This window comes from Sardina pilchardus, chromosome 7 (assembly GCF_963854185.1).
Source record: "Sardina pilchardus chromosome 7, fSarPil1.1, whole genome shotgun sequence".
NCBI lineage: Eukaryota > Metazoa > Chordata > Actinopteri > Clupeiformes > Clupeidae > Sardina > Sardina pilchardus.
The window spans coordinates 23,355,368-23,379,539 of NC_085000.1; the positions used below are offsets into that span (position 1 = coordinate 23,355,368).

The following is a 24,172-nucleotide window of genomic DNA, read 5'->3' on the forward strand; positions in this document are numbered from 1 at the left end:
CCAACCTGAATGACCACAGCCATTTCATGTAGGGATTTCATCCATAATCATGATTTAAATGTGCGATAAACAAACATACCTCATTTATTATACATCTACAGTATATTAATCACCATTAGCACATCCAGTGCAAAAAAGGAGAGACTGTGAGATACAAGAGATTATATAAATACATTTACAATTCAAATGAATTCAAACATGAGCGCATCAATCATAGCACGTATTTGATCATACAGTAATTTCCCGTATATAAGCCGCAGAGCAGTGTTTTATGGAAGTTAAACAAAACAAAACCATAGTAATACCATATTAACTGTCCCCGTGTATAAACCTCATAGTTGAAGAAATCTTGCAAAATCAATGTATATAGTACAATAATAGTGGGGTAAATGATGGTAGATAGTGTACGTGGTGTTGAAATGATAACCTGCGTAACGAGAGGAGAAGCTGTAAATGAAAGGGGTCCCCTAATACCATGTGCTAATGCTGCCAATGACACCACAAAAGAGGATCATGATGCGCCACAGCATGTGGGATAACTGGCGCAACGCACGCCGCATGAAACAATCCTGTCACGCTTTTAAAATGGAACAGCACATACAGTATACGCCATAGGCTGGGGCCTGAATGAGCGCGGCGGCCTCATAAATCATTGCTATTATCAGCTCATGGAATAAAAAAAATACACTCCAGTCTTTTTTTTCCCCCACGTTTAACGCCCATTACAACTCTCACCATTGAAACGAGAAAGACAAACAGATGGCCACCGCACAGCAAGGGGCGATACAGTCAACAAACAAATCTTGCAAAGCTCATTAAAAATGCATGGGACTATTTCAGGTGTTAGGCTAAGCATTTTCATTGCCTATGTTTACACGTATCAAACAAGGGTTCTGTGGAGAGACCACGTTGACGAGCCAAAGAAAAGGAAAAATGGGAGAGAGAGATGCAACGTCACATGTCAAAGACAGCCTGTCAGTTCACCTCAATGTCCTCATGTGTTCCCTCTTTGTCTGTCCCACTCATACAGTACAGTATGTTGAGCCGTTGTGGTACAGTTTTGTTGTGTACAGTTGTGTTTCCGCTGACTGTTTCTCATCCGCCTGTTCTTTCACTTTCTATCCTGTCTTTTCCTCTCACTTTTAGTCTCGCTTTCACATGACATGACTTCAACTCAAGAGCTCAAAGGGTAAGTGCTGATTACGACACAGGTTGATAAGCAGCCCTGGGCAGGTGGGGCATGACAGCATTGCGCGTGCACACACACACACACACACACATACACACACACACATACACACAGACACACAGACACACACACACACACACACACACACACACACACACACACTTTCACAAGCGTGATGTCAGCCACCAGAAAGAAAGTAAACACCAGGTTCCAGATATCCAGTGCAGCGTGTGTACTGCACACACACACACACACACACACACACACACACACACACACACACACACACACACACACACAAAGATACAGACACACACACACACACGCACGCTTGATCGTGAGCTCAGAGGAGAAAAGGAGTGTGCGCCGTACGTGCCAGTTTTAAATACCTCGCGCTGAAAAGAATGAAATCAGCGAGCAAAGGTGTGAATGAGTCACCGCTGGCGAAACGAGCAGGAGGAGTGCGAGGCTTTTTCATCCGCTGCTTCTCCAGCGCTCCTGGAGGGGGAAGAGATGCTGCTGCTTACGCCAGTACCAGTGCGTGCGTGAGTGTGCGTGTGCGTGTGCCTGCGCCTTATCTGAGGGACTTGAAAGTCGTGGGCTTGATGTAAAAAAAATCGAAATGAATCCCATCTCGACTCCTCAGATCTTTCCAACTGCCAGCCTAAAATAAAACAGAAACTGACAGCAAATACAAGCTCCCGCTTTTTCTCTGTAAGTGAGATCGCTTTGATATGTCTGTGGATGCGTGGGTGATATTTTTGCAGTATCACAGGGAGATATTTTCCCTGACTACTTTTAGTTTAGCTTCAGAGAATGCAGACTGCCAACATCATGGTGTGCAAACACAGCTATATTTGTAAAGTCTAGGACAGATTTGGTATCTTCAGAACTAACCAGGGGCTTAAAAATAGTGGCATATCCTGAAGGCTAAATATAAACCTTGAATACTAACCCCCCCCCCCCCCCTTGTCTTATTAGACACCCACTTGAAAATGTATCCAGGCTTTGACAAATCTCCAAGCCCTTTACTGTAATTAATGAAGTATATGAGACAAAAGACCTATCGGTCAATTCCACATCTGACAAAACGGTCTGTTCCAACTCTTTCCATAATTGATATTAATAAAGACCCCTTTATCAATGTATGTCATGAAAATGTGTCTGTTCATTAAATTCGGATCAAGCGGGAATATTGAAAACATGCTCTAGTTAGAGGTTTTTGCGGATAGGCTCCTTCTGAGCCCAAAGGGGTCTTGTAATCACGACGCGCTCTATCTGGACTTTAATATTGATGTACAATATGCTGCACTTTTCATAAAAAAAGAGTCTTCTTCTCTGTAGAACATGCTTCGGGGCAATTAAACTGTTCCTTTTGCAAAAATAAGGACCTAATTGTGCTTGTTTGCCAGGGGAGGAGGATGAAAACACATTCGCCTTTTGTTTGAAAATGAGAGCACTGCAGAACAAGCCAGCCCTGTAACAGCACAGTAGGAGAGACGAACAGGAGGTACAGTAACATGAACAACAATGCAGTGGACCAGGGGACCAGACACAGCATCAAAGGCCCCCGGCCTCCTATATCTGAGCATGGCGCTTCACGCCAGCGCTGTGATATGACAGAAATGGACCGAGATCCTGGCACCGCTGCTTAAAGGGAGTGATGATGTACAGTATCAGTCAGCGCCAGAGTTGTTGTTCAACCCCCCCTGTCAAAATTGGCACCATTTTTTTCTGCTCCATTCCTGACATGCCCATCACTTTCAACTAAGGTCCAAACTCTGATGGAGCCCTCTCCTCCTGCAGGCCCATAAACAGGACAGAAGCATCCTGTTTTCATTACAGATGTTGGAGTCCATATCAAAAACAAAAGGACCGGCCATTGGGCTTAAAATGCCATAAAAAAGTATTCACAGGAGGAGGTGTAAGGGACGGGTGCAGTTATGTCTTAGCTGTGGTGCTTTGTCAGCAATAGCAGTGTGCCTTCGCTCAAAAACGTGACAGCACATTCAACTCCATGAAATGCTACAGTACATGTGTACTTTCCATTACACTTTGTACACTAAGATTGTAGATGAAGATTAATAAGGTAGACAGCATGCACACTGCCAAAGTATGAACTAATGTTCATATAACAGTTGTTACATTGTGCACACACAGAACAGTGTGGACTACAGTACATGGACCACCATGGCAGTGTTTGCCCAAACAACTTTGCTAAAAGAGGCTGATGCAATAAATAAGGCAGGCCATTCATGGGGGTCAGTCCACAGGAACAGTGCTGTTCGGTGAGGGTAACTTGCACCCAGTCTTAAAGTCACGCTTAAGCCTCCTCGGTCTCACCTCAGTAATGCTGTAATTTATGAGACTCAGCTCAACACACTTATCACCCCTGAGGTGTCCCCTGTAACACCGCTGTCCAGCCACCTCTAATCACTCGAGAGACAGCTTGTGGTCCTTTGCTTGCGACTGACTGCCCGCATCCGCACACGACACACGTGGACATCCTTATTTGAAGAGTCTTACCACGGACAATTTGCGTGATTACACCTGCTACTGTGGTTGAGCTCTGCAGTGGATTTGGGTCCCTATCAGCCATAGCTAGCTGTCTTTCCTGAGGATTTGGATGAACAGAGCAGTGCAGAGCAGAGCTGAGGAGATCAGAGAGAGAGAGAGAGAGAGAGATGGAGAGTGGTTTTGATGGAGAGAGAGAGAGAGAGAGAGAGAGAGAGAGAGAGAGGGAGAGGGAGAGAGATAGGGGGAGAGGGTGGTTTTGATGGAGAGGGAGAAAGAGAGAGAGAGAGAGGGAGAGAGAGAGAGGTTTTGATGGAGAGGGGGAGAGAGGCATCATGCCGAGGGGGGAAATGCAGCACTGTGTGAGTGAGAGTTCCCTGTGCAGTAAGCAGCCTATCAAACAGAGTATCAGTCAGGTAATGCTGACACGGGAGAGGCAGTTAAGGATGACCCTCCTTTCACATTGGCCCCTCTGATTGACACTCATCTCATTAAGTCACTCATAAACAGGCAGCCACACAGGATGCATGTTGCATAGTTTCTAATTGTTTACATCATGCGTCCACCAGTCAGGTGCACGAGTGAAACTCGGAAGGCAGCTCAACCGCCACGCTGGGAGAATGTTAACTCCATGCTGCAAAAATGAGACTCAAGACAGATGACAGCAATGACACGGCTGCCATGCCATCACAGGATTACTGCAGAGGTAGTTACTAATATGAAGCGCATGGTACTCTCAAGCCCACACTGTTTTCCACCTGAATAACGGAAGTTATGAGTGCAACGCTGAATAAAAAGATGGTGGGGTTTTTTTGTTGTTTGTTTGACACTCTAGCTCTCAAGAATCTTACCTTTTCTCTTTTACACTCACTCTCAAAACACACTCACATAGAAGCGCGCGCACACACACACACACACACGCACACACACGCACACACACGTTCAGGGGTGCACACACGCACTCGCACAAACCAAGCAAACACATCTTTTCCCCCTCACACTTGAATTGGTGGGAACTACATAGTCTTGTTGTGGTTCCACATGTTGTGCAACAATTATGGTTAAACCATGCGTCTTCAAATGCACAAAATATTAGCGTTTTATTCACACTGAACCAGAAAGGTATTGTTGTCTGAGGCGGGTTTTTTTCTTCCTGAAAATAACTGATGTTCAGGCAGGTAACTAAAAACAAAGGTTCGTTTGAAGCAGACGCACACATGGTATCTGAACAGCTATACATTGCAAACACAAAGGAGGATGCACAAAATATCATAGGCTATCCTTACTCTGATTAGGTTATGCCATTTGTGTCCCGACGAGTAATGTAGCCAACATTATGCCAAGGCACCAGTTAACACAGAGACCACCAGTGACATTACGTCGCCTACTATCACAGCCCGCATAATTTACAATGGATATATTGGGGGGAAATGGACAAAGCCGCGTTACATGCTGTTTCAATGTACATTAATACATGATACCTTGATGCGTCGTTTTATGACATACCTTCATAATTCCAGCCTCCCCTCGACGTGTTGCCTTATGGTTATATCCTTTTTAAACACTCTATCGATATTGATTAATTATCGGTGCCGCTGGTGACTGCAGAATGGGCTTATTAGAACAAGCTAAAAACAAAGGTTAATAAATCCATTGGTCTGCGTTGATGGGAGAAAAAAGAGGGAAGCCACGGCAGCAATACAACTGATGACAGTCCAGCGCGTTAGCCATGCTTTTGGGCTGTTAAGCTAATGGAACACAGGGCAAAATTGCATTGCATTCAGCACAGTCCTATCTTCCTAGGGAAAGCAATAAGGAAACGGCGATAAGAGCAGAAAGGAGGGGGCATGGATGGGAGGGAACATAGTGTAGAAAAGAAAGGGAAAGGACCGCCTATAGTGTGAGGGGATTGGCTCGTTGGTGTAAGTGGGAATGCGTGAACGTTGTATGACTCCTCACCTAAATACCTCAATCATAAGGCACAGGTTGAAATATTAATGATGAATAAGATGCTGAGTCTCCTTATTCTAATCAGAGGCTAAAATTGTGTAACTTTACATTAAAGACACGCGCAAATCGATAACTAATACAATGCAAGCTAATTTGCCTACTGTTATTATAGGGTAGCATACACACATGATATCCTATACCCTAATGTTGTAGCTTAGCTTGCTTTTGCCAGTGTTCTCCATTCATCAGTGGACATCCTCTAGCCCAGAATACAAGCATCCGACAGGCTGAACGCACTGTAGCATTAGGCTATCTGAACAGCACCGTGGCATAATCTGAGCAGTCTAATCTGATATTAATTAACACTGTTTTTTATTTTACGAACACAAACATATAAAACGCGTCCATGAGAGCAGGCCTCGTATTTTCACTGCAGCAACACTCTAATGCTCTAATGGTCTCAATTTAGCTGAGCTCAGCAAAGACACACACTGTTTACGGCTCTCTATGACGTTCAGCAAAGAGACTCCGAGGTTTTAAAGAAACGCAACTCCATCCGCACTTCCGCTGCAAAGAGCCGGCTGCCCCCATGGTCCATGACATAAGCTAAAAGGTTTGCCTTTTGTAGGAACTGCTGCATGAATTGCATTGTTTCATATGTTGCAAATGTTGCAGGATGGTTATCTGCACCTTTGAAGTCACTGCGACGTCGCCCCCCTTGCTGTACCACTTTAACAGGAAATGAATGTCTTGAACGTGAGCAGAAATTACTTAACCAGCGTAACCTGTGCCATCACGTCGTCAAGGAAACAGAGGCGTATCCTAGATACAAGATGGTCTTACATAGTAGGCTGAAATTGCATAGGAACTGATGCAGCAATATTAAAAAATACCCTTCGTTTACCTTCTTGGCCATTCTATGAAAATATTTCGTTTGGTTTTTGTATTTCATGGTCTGAATTTCTGCATTTGGTACATGTAGGCCTATAATCAAATGCAATTTCAAATATACTCACACAGCTACCAGCAATTATGTGGACAGCCTATCTCTTACCAAACCAGTTTGAGACTCAGGTATTAGACCAATATAGACCCACAGAAAAGTTAACTTAATTAGGGGATATCTGAAATGTCAGAATGGATATGGATGGGTAATGACTGTGTGTTAGCCATTCTCCAGAGAGTGCAGCACTGAGCAGAGCTCTTGGGGAAGTGCTGAGTTGGCAAGCCAGACATTAAAATGGAGGTGCCTAATGACTTTACATATAAACTCTGAGCTTGACTCAAAGGCACAGGGCCAGGTCAGACCACACATATACTGTATACAGTAGCCCTCGTAGGACAGCCAGCAAAAAAAGTGAAGTGAAGAAAAAATTTGATGACTTTGAACATTTGTCAAACCAGGCTGAAATTCAGAGGTTACCTGCAAGGCTTTTATTCCCTCTTGTGTTGGGATATACTGTATTTGTTGTTATAAAAATGGAGCGAGGTGGACTAGTAAAGTCATGTTAATGTGAAATGAACATGAAAGTGGATTTGATGGAACATGGCAAAACATGCATTCCACACATAAAAGAATGGAACAATGATGTTCAAAATATGTATTTTTCTTTTAGCCCATCTGTTGTGCAGTTGTGCCTATTCATTCATGGCTGTATTTGACACAGACATGTCAGAAGCACAGATTGCATATATTTTCATTGCCTGACGTTCATCTTACCTGAATGTAGGCCTATTTGAGTTCTTGAAGTGCGTGCGGTTGAAATTGAAAATCTCTCATCTGAAAGACATGACAGATTATCACATCATATCTAAAACATGGCAAGATTAAAAAGAGACAATCACCCAGCAGGAATATAATAGCAACGTGACAAATGATAATCCCTCTTTACAGTACCTTCTGAATAGCGTTGCCCTCCCCCACATCCTCCTACCTCCTACCACCACAGCGGGACACTGATGAGAGGGAAAATACAGGTCAATGCAACATAGCATTAGGTCAACGATAAGATGTACTCTACCTCAATGATTGACATGTTGAAAATCATGCATTTTTAATGCCGGAATTTCATCAACATGATCGAACTCAAGTGCAAATGTCAAATGTTAAAACTTTCTTATTAGACATAGTATAATCTCCAAAAAGTGTTTAATCAATAGAAAGATGCAGCAGTAAAAATGCCATTATTTCATTCAAGAAATAATCTCAAAGCAGAGATGTAATAATAAACCTCTCTCTCTCTCTTTACCAGTTCTAGTGTGCCTCTTGTATTCATACGTGGGTCATAAATGATCATATCTCGCTTCACTGAAAATGGGGACTCAATGAACCACCGAGAATAGATAAAGGTTGAATGAATAAATTAATGAATAAATAATATGTGGGCCACTGTATTTGTAATATGATTCACTTTCTTATGAATGATGTTGTGGTTGATTAAATATACCTATATAAGATAAAATAAAATGTACTTTAATGACCTTATTGCAAGTTGACCACGTTTGGCACATTTATGATACATAACAATTCACAACGATTTACAAATACATACTAGTTTAAGTTCAAGTTTATTGTCATTTATTGAAATAAAAAATGATTTATCGGTAATAAAATTGCTTATGTTCAAGAGCGAGTCTATCTTTAAAGAATGAATTAAATAGTGGTAATTAAAATATTGATTGCTAATTAAACAAGTGTTAAGTGTGAGTATCAAAGGTGGGGGGGGCAATATAAGCAGATAAAAGATTAAAAGATAAAAACCTAAAGTGTCAAGTGCAAAAAGATCACCTAGGAGGTGTGAAGTTGATGACATTAGGTATGAGTAGGCCTACAGTTCAGTATCCTGGCCTGTGAATAAAAGCCGTCTAAATATACTGGTTCAAGTACAACTGCTCTCGTACAGTAGCTTCTACCAGATGGCTGGAGGGTGAAGAGACTGCGGCTGGGATGACTGGGATCAGAAAGGGTCTGCTTGGTCTTTCTTCTGCAGTTCTGGCTATAACGGGATAGTAACTCAGTCCTTGTCATGCATCATAACATACATCTAAATCTGAATGAGTCTATCATAAGAAGTATGCTGCACTCTTGTTTATATCTTTTATTTCTGATTATTAGTGAATTAGTTCAATGTTTTGCCATAGATCAATGTGTCATTTGCAGTTTGAGAACAGTGTTCAGTTAGAACTGTGTACCAGAGAAAACTGCTGTACCAGAGAATTCCACCAGAGAGCAGCCCACTCCACTTTTTCACCAAGGTAGAGATTGAGATGAGCTTTCATGTCCAATTCTGTTAAATATCATAATAAGTCAAATTATGAGCATGGATTCAGAACAAAAAAAAACATAAAAGTTGTTCTATTGTCCAGGTCCAACATTTCAACGGTTCAGTGATCATATACTACATGCGCTATTGCACATTTCTACACTGAAAATCAGCCATCAAGTTTTAATATTGATATACCTGTATTTATGAATGTCATGCATTGTCTAAAGTGTTTTTAAATAGTTGGAGTCTGAATTCTGAAGATGTCAATCATTTTTGATTAGAATATTATAACAGGTGGGTCTCTAGTCCCATACTACACGAACATAAAGTATTTTGATCACCAAAACAACAGAAAACTTTAGAAGAGTAGTAATTGATCTGTTATGACTGTAATAACCATGTCATAGGCATGATTTTGTGCAATTGTGTAGGTTGTTTTCTCTGCCCATATTTCATGTCCTGCAGACATAAAGGTTTTAATGGCTGATAAGATTTTAAATTATGTTCATGAGTTTATGAAATCAAACATAGTATCAACCTAGCTTGGAAAGAGCAAAATGAAAGAAACTGGTCTTTTTAGGGTTTTAGATATTATTGAAATCTGAAAAACATTAGACCAACAAAAACGGCAGCATTATTTATAGACCTACAGTTAAAAAGAGATTGTTATGTCAAACATTTATGACTGACATTCACTTTTCTGGCATGCTTATAAAAACAAATCCTTGGTGGTTTCTATGGGGATTACGAAGACTTAACATACAGGCTTACTGCATGTTGATGGCATGTGAAGGAAGTTTCTGTCATAATAAAGCTTGTGCATTTGACTGTGACTATGGTAGAATTGATTGTCATTTTATCTGTCTAAGTTGACATATGTGTTTCTTTATCCTAAGAAACTTGATGTTCTCTGTTCTTGAAAGTGCATAGGCCTACCATGTGAAATCATATTTACAGGTCATAGAGGGATGTGAATTATAATGTAGCATAATAACTATAGCTATAACTATAGACCTAGGCCAGTTACAAGATGTATATGTTCTGTTCAAACCACAGTTTTACATTTTACACAGTAAAACATCTAGTGTAGTCTATCTGATTCCAGCATGCCAGAAGCATTATGAAATGAGGAGTTTGTTTCACTACATATATATCCAAGCCATATCCATGTACAAAACAGCATCTCTATGCATAAATGATCAACTACACACCAGACTTCAATATATAGAAATCCACATTTTCATGGGCATAATAGTTACCCACAATGCAATTAAATTCAAACGTGCTGCTAAACATTGTAATCGCATGCAGATCCTATCAGTTAATACGTTTCGTGCAACCAATGAGTGCAAAGCTTGATATTTTCTGTCGACAACCCACTCATCTGGCTGCTTCCCACTACCTCCCTTTAATAAGTTTCTAGGCTGCCGTCCCCTTTAAAGGACTCAATTTTTCTTTAATCCTGAATTGATGGCTTAAATGCGGAGACAACTAGCTAGAGACCGGAGAGAGTCCGGGAGGTTTGTAAATTTGTAAATATAGTACAGAACAAACCAAAGTTTATTTTTTAACTCTGTAAGAACATATCACGAAAAGAACATCTTTGGTCTGGCGGAGTTGTCTTGAATTTTATCGGGCTCTAATTGATGCGCACTGGAAAAGCAATTAGGAAGTGACTTGGGAGCATCAACGAGGATTAAAAACTATGGTTCGGTATTTTTTCAGGATGTAAATTTGGAATATATTTACCTTTCAAACGTGACTAAAGACGCTAAATACCTAAGATCATGTACTATCCTGTGATGAGGTGAATGAAGGTGATACCCTCCGACATGTACGAGGAAAACCGAAAAAGTAAGTGATGGATTCTCTTACTCCAACACTCAATGTTGAGTTTAACACGTTCGTGTAATTTGCGCGGTCTGTTGTAAATTTATATTTTAGAATGCGGGTGACTGATATGTTTCTGCCTTGTGCATTCAACTACTGTCCGTGTAACTTTCAGGTAATAGGCTATAACTGCACCCAGGAAAGTCAACAGAACTTGACTAATTACAGAGGCAAAATGGCTCACCACTATCAGTAATTATAATTAAAGATGAAGGTTATGTGCCGCAAGCTCTGCTTGAATAAAATTATGGACCTATTTTCCTCCCTCGTCACGTTCATTCCCTAACAGATGTTGTCCTGCCAGACAACTCACATATTTCATGGCTAATTATCTACCACCACAATTCATATACAGTTGATTCATACCGATGTAGGCTATATTCCGTATTGTTGTGAATAGAGGATAAACAACGTCTGCATTATACTGCATTATATTTGACTTTGAGTAGGTCCATAGTTTCAGGTGATATTATTTATCATCATGTGTAAGGTTTGTTAAAGTTATAATTCTACCTCCTTACCATGCTATAGGGACATTTCCCCATATTTAACAGTACACAACTTTAATGTGTGTCTTTAGACAAAGTCTCATATATAAGTGTCTCTGCTTTAGACACTATTACCCATGTGTCTTGGCAAACATGGGATTTGGAATTTAGCAGTACTACTCTTTATCAAGTGTTAATGTGTTCACATGAGGACTACCATGATGCAAACCATTTTGACAGAATCTCATATGACAGAACACAATGTGGAAACAGTTGTGACTGTTATATTTAAGTGTCCCCAACTAAGTAATGAGGAGGACACTTCTTATAAAAATAAGCCCATATATGTTTGCATTCTACTGATTGCATACTTCCAGGACAAAGCGGACTGAACTGGTATCATGCTTAAAAAACAGAACTGAATTGAATTGAGTCGTTTAATTATAAAAGCAAAGTGCAGTGATGCATTAAAGCAATGGAATGCCACATGGGTAGCTCCCTCAATATGATTTAAGAGCAAATTGTGCAACTCTTAAACACATCTGTGTTAAAAGTTGAGCCACATGGGTCCGTATGTCTCATAGTCAGTCTTACAAGATGTGCCAGAAGTTTCTAGAAACAGCAAAGGCTAAGGAATTTGGTAAATCATTTGATAAGAATACTGTCGTGTATGTATTGCTAACATTTATATATTGCCTGTTGGTTGATATGACAACATTGTGTTTCCATTGATATGATTATGGGTATTCTGCAGAATGCTTGCAGAAGGCATGACTGCAAATGTCTCCTTAGTTTGGTCCTTCCTCTGATTCATAGTCATTCATGAGTCAATGTGGAGCAATCAATAAAAAATAAGTTTTCCACTCTATTGGAACTTCTATAGGACTTTGTAACACTAAATGTCTCGACCAAAGATTCAATATTTAACTTCATTCATATCTTTCATATTCAACACCTGCAAAGTTATGTTACTCAGTGAATTGCACTGTATTAAATATATTGTGATGCATTATGTTAAATCATGTACAGGTGACTCATTGTTAGATTTTCTCTGGAGTACACTTGTAGAATAAGTGGTCCCCCACTGGTTATGTCGATTTTTAGAGGCTTTTACACCTCGGATAACTTTAGTATTCTACAAAGAAATCTCATTGTCTTTGCCACGTGAATGAATAAGCTCAATGCTCTGAGCTAACCTATACAGTCTTCTACAGAATGATCAGCAAACCACTGTTCCTGCCCAACCAATTATGTCTCAGGCATTACCAAGTACAGGCATAAACTCTGCCCACGGACTCATTTAGAAAGCTGAGATTAGCTCGTCATTTACATTTAAAATAGGCCTCTACAGGAGTCGGGCCGATAGCTAACCTCCTGAACTTCCAACACAAATTATTCTGCCTCCTGCTGCAGTGCCCCACCACACACCCCCATCCCCTCCACACTATTTAATACCACTTGAAAGGTTTTTTTTACAGAACAAAGACTTATCTTGTGTCTGATAGCAGTCTTTAGGCACTGCTCTACCCAAATGATTATAATATAGTTATAATGAGCTATCTGTGTGCTGTCCCTCTCTCCCCCTCTCCCAGGCGGTAGTCTCTATGCTAGCTCAGCTCCCTGTGTTTTAGAGTGGGTCCACAGGTACTAGCACATAACGCCCTGGCCCAGAATGCCTTTCGCACTCACTTGCACAGAGAACTAGGTCACAGCTGTCCTCCACAATATGGCTCTTTGCACCTACTGTATTCTCTGATTCCTCACCACAATAAATTCATGATTTTTTTTTTTTTTTTAGCTTCCAGTTTTTTTTTCCGTGCCATCCATGCCTCCCTCTCGCATACGTTAGGTTTTTGGTCTCACGTTGACCTGTCGGGATGGTTCAATAGATTTGCTTTCAACAAGGGGGATCTGAAGCTTTGTTGTTGACGAATGAACTGATGTGATTTGGTATGGTGGAATTTTCTCATACAGTTGTGTAAACCAATACAGGTTTTTAGAAGATTGTTGTTACTTGTTATTATAAGTTGCCATATAGGTGTTTTTATGCTATTCATAGTGATGCAAGGTAGCAAAACAAACATCTGTATAGCTAACATGTGGAATTCTCCTCTTGATCTATGTCCACATAATGATTCATTAATGACTTCTGACATCCTCAGTTGTCTTGCGATTTTCTATTTCTATCTATTTTTAATTACTTTTTATTTTTTAATTATCTGAGCAAAAGCCCAATCCTGTCCTATATGTCTTTGTGAGAGTTAGTTGTGTGTGGTAGTCCCAGATGTTCCACTCATGTGATGCCCCTGTGCTTCCGTAGGCACCGGCCGAGATGGGTACTCCAACGAGGCCGAAGATGGTGGGGGAGAGGGGGAGGAGGAGGAGGAGGAGGGTGGGGAAGGGGACGAGGGTGAGGAGAAGGGGGGGCTGGGAAACGACGAGGAGATGAACGGCGGGAGGAAGATGGCCCGCACCGACACCCTCAACTCCACCACCAGCTCCACGGCCACGCAGAAGAAGAAGAGCCAGCACGCCAAGAAACAGGTGCAGGGCAACCAGCAGGTCCAGAGGGCTCCCAGGGCCCTCTACTGCCTCAAGCTCAACAACCCCATCCGCCGGGCGGCTCTCTCCATCGTGGAGTGGAAGTATCCTTCAACTCACAGCATATAGGGCCATTCACACTAAGAACGATAACTATAATGATAATAATAAACAAATATCGTTCTCCTTAATATGGATGATGACGTTCACGCATAACTATAACAATACGACATGCAGAGTTTTGAGGTACCGCAAGGGTTCATTCTGTTGTTTATCCTTTTAAGTTTGATGATATGAAATACAGCTCATTCAGCTTGGTTATTGGTAAGCATTATAATGTAGATGTATAGACTAGAGACTAGAGTGCATAAAGAATATTGTACAACAGTGATGGTGACACAATTTTGAATGGATATAGAAGTTAAATAGGCTGGGTGAACCCTGCCTGAACTTCCGGGGAATTTGAATTTCGCCCGGAAGCTCAGGCTGGATACCAGCAGATCTATTTTCGCTGTTTACTCCAATCAGAAACGGCCATACTCTAGTCCTGGCACGCTGTTGGCCGGTGACGCGCCGAAAACGAAACTTAAGCGACGCGAAGTGCAGTAGAAACAAAGCGCAGCCTCGCCAGACTAATGTTCAATCTGAAAAGATTGAGTTTAGTATGGTGAAAACCAGACTAGAAGTTAAATAGAATGTAGAATGTGTTCCATCGTAGTTGTTGTTTGCACAAAATGGTGTAAGATCTGTGTAGTTTTATTTTTTAAGACTGTAAACAGGTCATTTAAAAAAATAGTTTAACAAGCATGTATAACTAGGTCATGAATTAGCTTTTTCTTGGTAATAATATTTTACTAGCTTTATAAAAACATAGCAACCCAATTTGACCATAAAGTCAAACTGAAGTGTCCAGATGACGGTATATAGGCCGATGTGCATCATAAAATATTTGGGTGTTTGGCATCACAGATGGCCGGTGTGATAAAAGATTACTTTGTGTGGCTTTGGCTGCAAATTCCCAGTGTCAGAGGAGGGGGTTAGTGAAAGGAAGGCTTAATCTGATGTGTGCTGCTGTCTTAAGTTCTGTGTCAGGGAGACACGGTCCCTGGAGCAAGAACCTGATACCCCCGACCCCCAACCCCAGCCCCCCCCCCCCCCCCCCTCTTCATTCCGCAAAAGGGCCACGATTCCTTGACCCACTCTCCTCCAGGCCGTTTGACATCTTCATCCTGCTGGCTATCTTTGCGAACTGCGTGGCTTTGGGTGTGTCCAAGCCTTTTCCTGAAGATGACTCCAACGCCACCAACCACGACTTGGTGAGTAATATTTTGATTCTAGGGGGAATGTTTCGGCTTTCGAGTTCTGAGTGTTTTGGATGTTTAAGAAATACAGTAATGTGTGGTGTACCTCTGTAACTCAAACTCAAAGCAAACCATACATGTCACTATGCCTACTCTCTGTGTTAAACGCAGATTTTTATGCGTATGATATGATTTCACTTGACGTAGATTGTGTAGTTCCTCAGTTGGCATGATAAAAATCGCTGAGTGTTGTAGAGCATGCTGTATGAGCTGTGTGGGTGACCTGCGAGAGAGACACGGTCCAGAGGTGAGAGGTGGAAGAGTAAAATAGGACCTGCTCTGTGACAGAGAGTGCCTGAGGCGTGAAATGTTTCACATGAGCCCCGGGCAGCGGAGCATAGAAAGTTTTGTCCGCTGAACAAGGTCAGGTGAGACACCGATCTCATTTGATGTGGCCAGCCAACTCAACCGAACACCGCTCAACACTCTTCAGGATTTCCTCTCCAAACACCACCCCTCCCCCCAACACACACACACACACACACACCCAGCCAAGCACTGTGAGGACCACCGTGTTTGTTACGGTCGTCCTGTGTTGCGTGACTCTCGGTGAGGGAATCGATTTGAGTGCGGAGAGAGAGAGAGCAGGGGCATCCTTCACACGGGCCTGTTTGCAACAGCTGAGTGGACATCTCTCGCTGCCCTTTCTCCCATTGCTCGCCATTCCTGTTTCATAATCACACACTTCACCGAGCAACTGACCAATGGCCGAGCACGGAGAGCTGAGGTCCTCCTGGATGGGGGCACAGGAGGATGCAGGGCCAGTTGCGTGGACATTTCGTTGCTCTGTGGGCATGACTTTTGTCCCAGGCCGTTGAAAATGGAGGGAATGTTTACGGTTTATCCACAGTCCTCTTGTCAATAATGTAAAGCCCATGTGTTTGCATTACGACAGTGGCAGGGTGTGATGCTAGTTACAGCTGAAGCCAGTTTGTGTACTTTCTAGAAAATGTAACCTATGTCCTTAGTATTGCCGGTATCAGTCAGTGCTTTTTTTATCTGACGGCATGTAGTCAGGAAAGCCTTTTTTATCACCTACACTACTTTTCATCAGGGATTATGACTGCAGTCATTTACCTGATTTGACTATTTACAAACTCTCCCTGTCCGGTAATATATACAAGGCACATTGAGTTGTCAACGTTGTGCTTCAAGTAAGGTTGAAGGAATCCTTGCAGCCTCTTGTTCAGTTCTGTTGGACAGTCCTTACTGGTTTTCAAGTGGTTAATGGTTAATGAATAGTACTAGTTTATTTTGTGTGTGTTTAATGGGACATCCAAACAAGAATGTCCATTCTTAGGCAACTGAGTGTGTCCTCTGATGTGCTTTGGCTGTGCTGCCAGTGCTCTCTGGAAAAGATGTCAGTGTAACAGTTATGGGCCTGCAAGCTCACGTCACTCACGTAGCCCTGATGATCTCAGAGTGCGCCAGGCACCGTGCCATGGGTTGGATCTGCGCTTGGTGCGGGACATGAGGAGAACTTGGGCAGAGATGGGGATAAACATTTTAAAAGGGAAAAAAAGAGAAAACATTTTTTTTTCAATTAATTCGCAGTTCAGATAAAGATACGATCTGCAATCCATTTTGGAGGGATACATTTTGCATTCAGATGCCAGTGCCTGTTCTCAGCTTGTGGCTATGGACACTGAGCACAGTAACAGGGATGGATGTTTATAAGTGCCGTATATAACATGGGAACTGGGCAGTGAATGTAGTAACATATAGAACAAATATGATTAACAGGCTGAACAGGCTGATGTAAAGGCTGCCGTATGTATTTGAATTTAACACTGCTGCTGTTTCATTCCCATTCTAATCCATGCTCATCATAATTTCATATAGATTATAAATTTGGGGTTAGAGAAATGCGATAAACGTCTCATTGTCACTCTGTCACTCTCCCTGTCGTGTGGGCCTTTCTCACGTCAGCTATCACACCCATGCTGGTGACACAGCTTCACAATGCTCTGCGTTGGTTGTCCCCATCATTCATACTGTCAAGTACCACGCCCGATTGAAAGGCTGGAGCGCTGTCAAGTTGAAATGGTAAATCCCGGTCCACAATGCCTGTCGTCCTCCTCCTCTGACACGGCAGTCCTACTCCACATCATGCGAATCCCCGTTGGTGTTACGGTACACTGCACACATTCTGATCTCTCCATCTGGATGTATACTCTACTGCGAGGCCTGCCATTCTAATTGAAAAAGCATTTGTTTAACAGTGTATGATTAAAGAAATGCTTTGGGCAACACTCAATTTTAGTGCAGTGCTCTGCCACTGATTAATATTTCACTGACGCCGAGTGCCAATGTCTAATTTGTTCTCATGAAATGCAGATTGCTGTTGATATGAAACAAAATGTCCCTTGAAAATGTCATCCATGCTAACATACTGTAGTTAGCTTGGTTTTATTTGCAATGAGCAACTGTTGGTCCTCTCATCCAACAAGAACATTTCATTTAAAATTTTAGGACTAAGGACTAAGTATACAGTAAGAGTCATATTCAACTATACTATATGTTCTCACTGTTATCTTTTAGTGAAATCCTCTCATCTCTCAATAGTTAAAATGGTTGTATTGAGTAAATAATCATTGGACAAATCTGACAAAGTATGACAGAAATTCATAGATGCAGAAACGGTTGCACTGTCCCCTTCAAGAGCGCAATTGCGTTGTAAGCCGGCATTCAAAGCCAGCTTGTCTGGGGTTTATGTGAGGATATCTTAATGTTTGCTTTAGCCCAGTGTGGAAGGTATAAATTCACCCGAGGATTGTTGCGAAGTTGCATCTGTTTCCATAATTTCCCCCCCGCGCTCTCTCTCACACACACACGCAATGGGAGGAGCTTAAGGGCTGTGTGGACTGTGTGGTTTTGTCTAAGTCAGATCACGTGACGGTGGGAATTAAACAGCACATTATGAGGGTGGATCTATGTATTGTCCTGCCCGTGGAACCCTGTGCACATGTCCTACATTATGAGGGGGGGGGGGGAACAGCTGCAATGTAAACAAAACAGCATGTTCACGCTTGTGTTGCAGATGGAGGTGGCCCCTATGCACCACTTTATTTTTACAGTTTGGTGTGGTTAACCAGCAGACTCCGCTACCTTTAGTCACGGCCGATTATAATCACACTGAGTGCATTCGCACTTGATCCAATAAAAAGCTTTGAATCATTCCATCCATCATTTCCTACGGTGGCAGCATTTTTCTCTTCAGCCTTCCCTAGCCGCAGCTCCTCAGCACCTTCCTCCATCACTGCTTTTTTAACCCTGTATGTGTGTGTGTGTGTGTGTGTGTGTGTGTGTGTTATCTCTCATCTCTCTCTCTCTCTCTCTCTCTCTCTCTCTCGCTCGATTGCTCTCTCGCTCTCTCGCTCTCTCCTCCTGCGGCGATTGGGGTTTTAGCCGCTGCCTCTGTGTCCTCCAGGCAGTCAAAGATCATCCCAGGATTAGCAACTCTGCATCAGCCAAATTAAATGTATGTTTTCCCCTGGGCTAAACTGGAGCGTACCAGTGGTCATTGCTAATTATTGTTAGCGAAGGCTGGCCATAACATGGATCACGCTAGCTCTGCAAAAACACTGGTGCATTCATCCATCTGAATGGGTCGAGATTCTTGTGGAGAATTAAGGGCATTTAGGTGTAATGTTGCTCACGTGGGTCTGCAAGCCATATGATTTACACTCTACAAGTGATTGGCATCTTACTGGGTTCTAAGGGTCTAGTGTATAATCTTCAGGCCTAAGCTCTATGGGCTTAATGAAACAGCTTCAGAGAATTTTAATTGTTTTGTTGCTATATACATACAGTACATCAGAATTTAATTAAATTGAGTTACGATGAAAGTGTTTTCAGTTGGAGGCTACGCCAACTAAGCTGTAAGAAAGACAGATACAGAAAGACTTTTTTACCCACTGCAATAGCACTTTATAATGATTCCCCCCTGAGCAGAGTGAAAGGAGTATAACATTTTAATAATTTGATTTATTTATGATTGTATGTACAGTATGTTGGATGTTGTGTTTATATACTGCAGCTGCTGTAACACTGTCATTTCCCCTTGGGGATTAATAAAGTATATGCATACCTATAAATGGGTGCAGGACTGGTGCAACTGACGTTATACAAAGGTGATGGAGTGGTTTATAGGGATAAGAAACAGTGTAAGAACAGAAAACAGCAAAGCTGCAAAACTTCTTGCATGTCCTGCCACTTACTTGTGCAACAGAATTTCCTATAGGACCCAATTGGTCATGATGCTGCTGATGCATGAGTGAGCCCTGTTCACTGAGATCAGCACCATGGACAGCGGCCCATGCCATTATACTGCATCTGCTTCGCTTAACTGCCCTTCTCTGTTGCAATTCTAAGAGCAACCAGTCAAGAGTAATGTCTCTTGCCACAAATTTCTCATCCCCAAAACAGTACACTATTTTCAGATGCAAAACTTTTGCCAGAAGTCCCTCTCTCCAGTGAAGATGACGTTCATTCAGTTCATGATTTTTTATCTGCCGTCATGGTGACATAACAATGCTCTCCCGGCTTTTCAGCTGCTTGGCCTCATTTTTTCGTCGTCGTCGTCCTCGTCGTTGTTGTTGTTACACTCGATGCATCTCTTTCTGTTTTGTGTTTCCTGTTTGAGCGGTGGGTTTAACAGTTGTCATGGTTGCGCGGAGAGGGCATGGAGGCTAAAGCCAGCAATCTCCCTGCCTGCCAGAGACTGACCTGGAGGCGGAGCGAGGGGCTGACAGGGCTGCAGGTAATCAGAAAGCCCAGAAAGGAGAAAAAGAGAGGGAAAGAGTGAGTGATGGAGAGAGAGGGAGGATGAGAGAGAGAGGGATGAGAGAAAGAGAGGGAGAAAGAGAGAGAGAGAGAGAGAGAGAGAGAGAGAGATTGTAACTGCCTGTTCGTTTGACTGCTCTAAATGCTTTAGGTCCTGTTAAGCAGCTTATTCTCCCCCCACCCTCCCCCTCTTCCACAGCCCTCCCCCCTTTCACTCTGTCTCTCTCCACCTCACTCTCTCTTTCTCTCTCTCCACCTCTATTCCCACTCAGTATCTCTCTCCTTCCACCTCTGTGTGGCTCTGTACGCCTGTGTGTGTGTGTGTGTGTGTGTGTGTGTGTGTGTGTGTGTGTGTGTGTGTGTGTGTGTGTGTGTGTGCGTGTGTGTGTGTGCGTGTGTGTGCGTGTGTGTGTGTGTGTGCGTGAGTGTGTGTGTGTGCGTGCTTGCCCGCATTTGTGTGTGTACTGTATGTGTGTGTGAGAGAGCGAGAGAGGTGAGGAGAGTAGAGTGTGGGAGGTCAGGTGGGCAGGGGGGGGGTACGTTTTCTGTGCCAATAGATCCTCTCTCATTCCATACTGTCTGATGCCATTCTGAATAATCTGTCCCGATCACTGTGTTGCGTGCCCTCTCCCTGATATACCCGCTGTGGCCCAATGAAATAAGATTGCATTGCATTATGTCTCTCATTGCGGAATGGCATGGCCACTGCACCCGTGGGTTTTGACGCAGCAAATGTAGCATGACACGAGAGCTGGGCCGCGTCCACATGCGTCTCGTCAGCGGAACCGCACGGCGTACATATGTTCCCCTCCCTCTCGCGGCGGCCGGGGCGGCGGGAGGAGAGAGTCTGGCGGCTCGGAAGCGCCGGAGCGGGCTTGTGCCCTCTCGCAGTCCATCAGAACACATTGCATCAGTATGGTTCCGTGATTATTACCCCGCATCCCATGAGCCTCAGCGCCTCCGTGCGATACAGATGGTCTCCTCAGAGCAGTGTTTGCATTGCTCTGTTTACCTCGGTGTGTGTGTGTGTGTGTGTGTGTGTGTGTGTGTGTGTGTGTGTGAGAGAGAGAGAGAATGTGCATGTGCGTGTGTGTGTGTGTGTGTGTGTGAATGCATATGCATATGCATATTATGTCCACATGTGCATGTGTGTACATGTGCATGAATGCATCAGTGTGTGTTTGCATATGCCCACAATGCTTATATGTGTGTGTTTGTGTGTGTGTGTGTATGTGAGTGAAAGTATGTTTGTGTTTGCAAGCATATTTGTGTGTGTTCATATGCACGCGTGTACACAGAGCTTCACTTGCCTTGCCTTGCCTTGGCTTGGCTTGGCTTGGCTTGGCTTGTGTGCCAATCTGCCCAGACAGGACTGTGGGCATGGGATGATGACAGATTGGTAATCCTTTGAAATGCTCACAAATTCCCCCTTACCCATTTTAAAGTCTGGCCCACCCCAACTCGGCCATGCCCTGTCCACGCTCAACCCTCCGCTGCCAAATAGCACACAAGTCATGCCAGCGTGCTTGTTACACTGGGAGCACTTTGCAATACTATGTGCACTTAAAAAAAAACATGTAAAACACACACATGTGTGTTTGTTTGTGTATGTGTGTGTGTGTGTGTGTGTGTGTGTGTGTGTGTGTGTGTATGAGAGAGAGAGAGTTGTCGGTAGTTGTGGCCATTCTGTGGCCATTTTGAGTTCATGTTCTCGTTGAGTTCATGCTGCCGTTCATATGGCCCACGTTCAGAAATGGGAATTATACGGTGCACAGTCACGTCACCAGCTATGTAATGACCTAAGGCACCAAACATCTGGATGGATGGATGGATGGATGGGTGGGTGGTTGGACGGATGGATAAATGGATGCCTAGATAGATGAATGAACAGTGTCACATGAATCAATTAAGAGGTTATATTCAGGAACAGATTTTTACCGCTATTGTCAGAACAACAGTAGCAACAGCAAAGAATTTAAAATGAAAGCTAACACTTTACTGGAAGGTATCTACAGTGCACAAGTGACATGACACTGTCATGATCAAATGACAGTGTCATGACACATGAACCTAGTTTAATCCTAATCCTAACCCTAACCCTAACCCTAACCCTTTCCCAATCAAATATTACTATTGACATTACCATTGATCTAAGACCTAAAGACACTTAGACAAATAGAACCATTCTATCCCAAAGAATCTTGCACAAATAAATGTAAATGAACAATACATTTCAATGGATGTGTCACACTGTATATATTCTGCATTATTTTGATCGAGGCCTGGTGTTTGGGCTTGGTTTTTGATCGAGGTCTGGTCATTTTAATACTATTTTCCTTTTTGTCTCTGTACAGGAACAAGTGGAGTATGTGTTTCTCGTCATTTTCACCATCGAAACCTTCCTGAAGATTCTTGCCTATGGCCTAGTCATGCACCCCAGCTCATACATCCGCAATGGCTGGAACTTGCTGGACTTTGTCATTGTCATTGTGGGGTACGTTTGCATTCTGTCATGGTGGCCCAATCTCCCCCCTGTTGGAGTGTGTGTTTTCATTTCTCTCTCTCTCTCTCTCTCTCTCTCTCTCTCTCTCTCTCTCTCTCAATACAGTTTTATTGGCACTTTATTGGCATTACTCAATGAGTAATGCCAGTGTTGGCTAAACAGTGTTGGCTAAGCAAACATATCACAAAAAGATACAATATGTGTTTGTAAAGAGAAGAAGAAATAAAATTTATAATTTAAATTGAATAATGTATAATAATAACTATATCTACAGTATATACTAATTAATGTGCTATCATGGATAATAATTAATCGCTCACTTTCTGAATTTATGACTGGTTAACATGTATTGTGCAGTTAAATTTAGCATAACGTCTGTGCTCTCCAAGTACAAGTATGGGAGTTTGTCTTCATTTTTTAATAATTCAAACTGAGGCATAATTTGGCCAAATTGTTGAACATCTAGATTCCCGACTGTTCTGTACTCGCTGCGCTCAGCGAGGAAGTGTCTCTCATTCTCTACTTCTACGCCTTGACTGCACTGCAAGCACAACATGGCCTCCCTAAGAAGCCAGTGTCTTCCAGTCTCTACGGCCAGAGTGTTCACTTGGTCTGTAATGTGGTATCACTTTCTCTCTCTCTCTCTCTCTCTCTCTCTCTCTCTCTCTCTCTCTCTCTCTCTCTCTTTGTCTGTGTGTCTCTCTCTGCTAGAGGTATCCCGATGCGTGTGAATTTTCATTGTGTTTTCATGGTCTTTGTTATTTATTTGTTGACTTATTCATCTGTTTTAAGAGCTCTTAGCCTGATTCCAGTTTGTCCTCTGTCATCACGGTGCCCTCTTTCCTCCGTTTGTATCCTTCTCTCCCCGCCACCTCCTCCCTCTGCCCCACTATGGCATCCTCTCTGTCTCTCGCTCTCTCTCTCTCTTCCTCTCTCACTCTCTCCCTCCTCCCATCCCTCACCCTGACTCTCCCCTTTGCACTCTTTCTCTTGGATTATCTGGACCGATCTGGCTGACAGTCTTTATAATGCAACCCCCCCTCTCTCACTCGCTCTCTCTCTCTCCCTCTCTCTTTCGCTTTCTCTCTGTATCTCTCTCTCTAACACTCTCTCTTTATGCCTCTCTGTGTCCTGTCCCTGTTTGTCTCTTAATCTGTCCTAGACAGACTTGGCTCTACTCTCAATTTTACACACAAGGATTTCTCTGGCTCTACATCTTTTTTCAGTGTGTGTGTGTGTGTGTGTGTCTGGGGTGCGGCATCGGGGTGCGGCATCGGGGTCACCAGTCTGTGTTTTAGTAAAAATCTGTTTATGTACAATTGTCCAACACAGTATGTGCATGTAAGTCATGAGGAAGCAATGTTATTCAAAAATACCTCATCTCCATTACAAATACAGTGTAGTGTGAGATACAGGGCATCAGTTAGCAATGTAATGTAGCCGCATATGATTTGGTTTTAATCATAGACACGCACAGTAAATAGAGCTTGGCTACACTGTTTAGTATAAATATGAATATCAATATAAAGCTTTAAAGGGACACTTCACCGATAAGCATTACACCAGTCATGTTTTTGAATGGTCTTGCATCATTCCCTCAGTTTGCCTTGAGATGGGAGGAATACGGATTTCAATGTTGGACTTCCTGCTTTCAGTGATGTAAATATCATAATTTTACATCATTG

The 24,172-nt window shown here is 42.7% G+C and overlaps 2 protein-coding genes across 2 annotated transcripts in view; one reads left to right on the forward strand and one right to left on the reverse strand.

Annotated features, from left to right (window-relative positions):
• LOC134088094 (membrane-associated guanylate kinase, WW and PDZ domain-containing protein 1-like) overlaps positions 1 to 1,128 on the reverse strand; it is a 40,824-nt gene extending 39,696 nt beyond the window's left edge. Inside the window, exon 1 of the mRNA XM_062542024.1 lies at positions 985 to 1,128. Within this exon, the coding sequence (XP_062398008.1) occupies positions 985 to 998 (14 nt within the window). The 5' untranslated portion in view covers positions 999 to 1,128. The remainder of the gene's footprint in view (positions 1 to 984) is intronic.
• A 9,623-nt stretch (positions 1,129 to 10,751) lies between these two features.
• The window catches only part of cacna1fb (calcium channel, voltage-dependent, L type, alpha 1F subunit), a 49,134-nt gene continuing 35,713 nt past the window's right edge, over positions 10,752 to 24,172 (forward strand). The window contains exons 1-4 of the mRNA XM_062540067.1: positions 10,752 to 10,773; positions 13,630 to 13,942; positions 15,049 to 15,154; positions 22,339 to 22,478. Coding sequence (XP_062396051.1) covers positions 10,752 to 10,773; positions 13,630 to 13,942; positions 15,049 to 15,154; positions 22,339 to 22,478 — 581 coding nt within the window. The remainder of the gene's footprint in view (positions 10,774 to 13,629; positions 13,943 to 15,048; positions 15,155 to 22,338; positions 22,479 to 24,172) is intronic.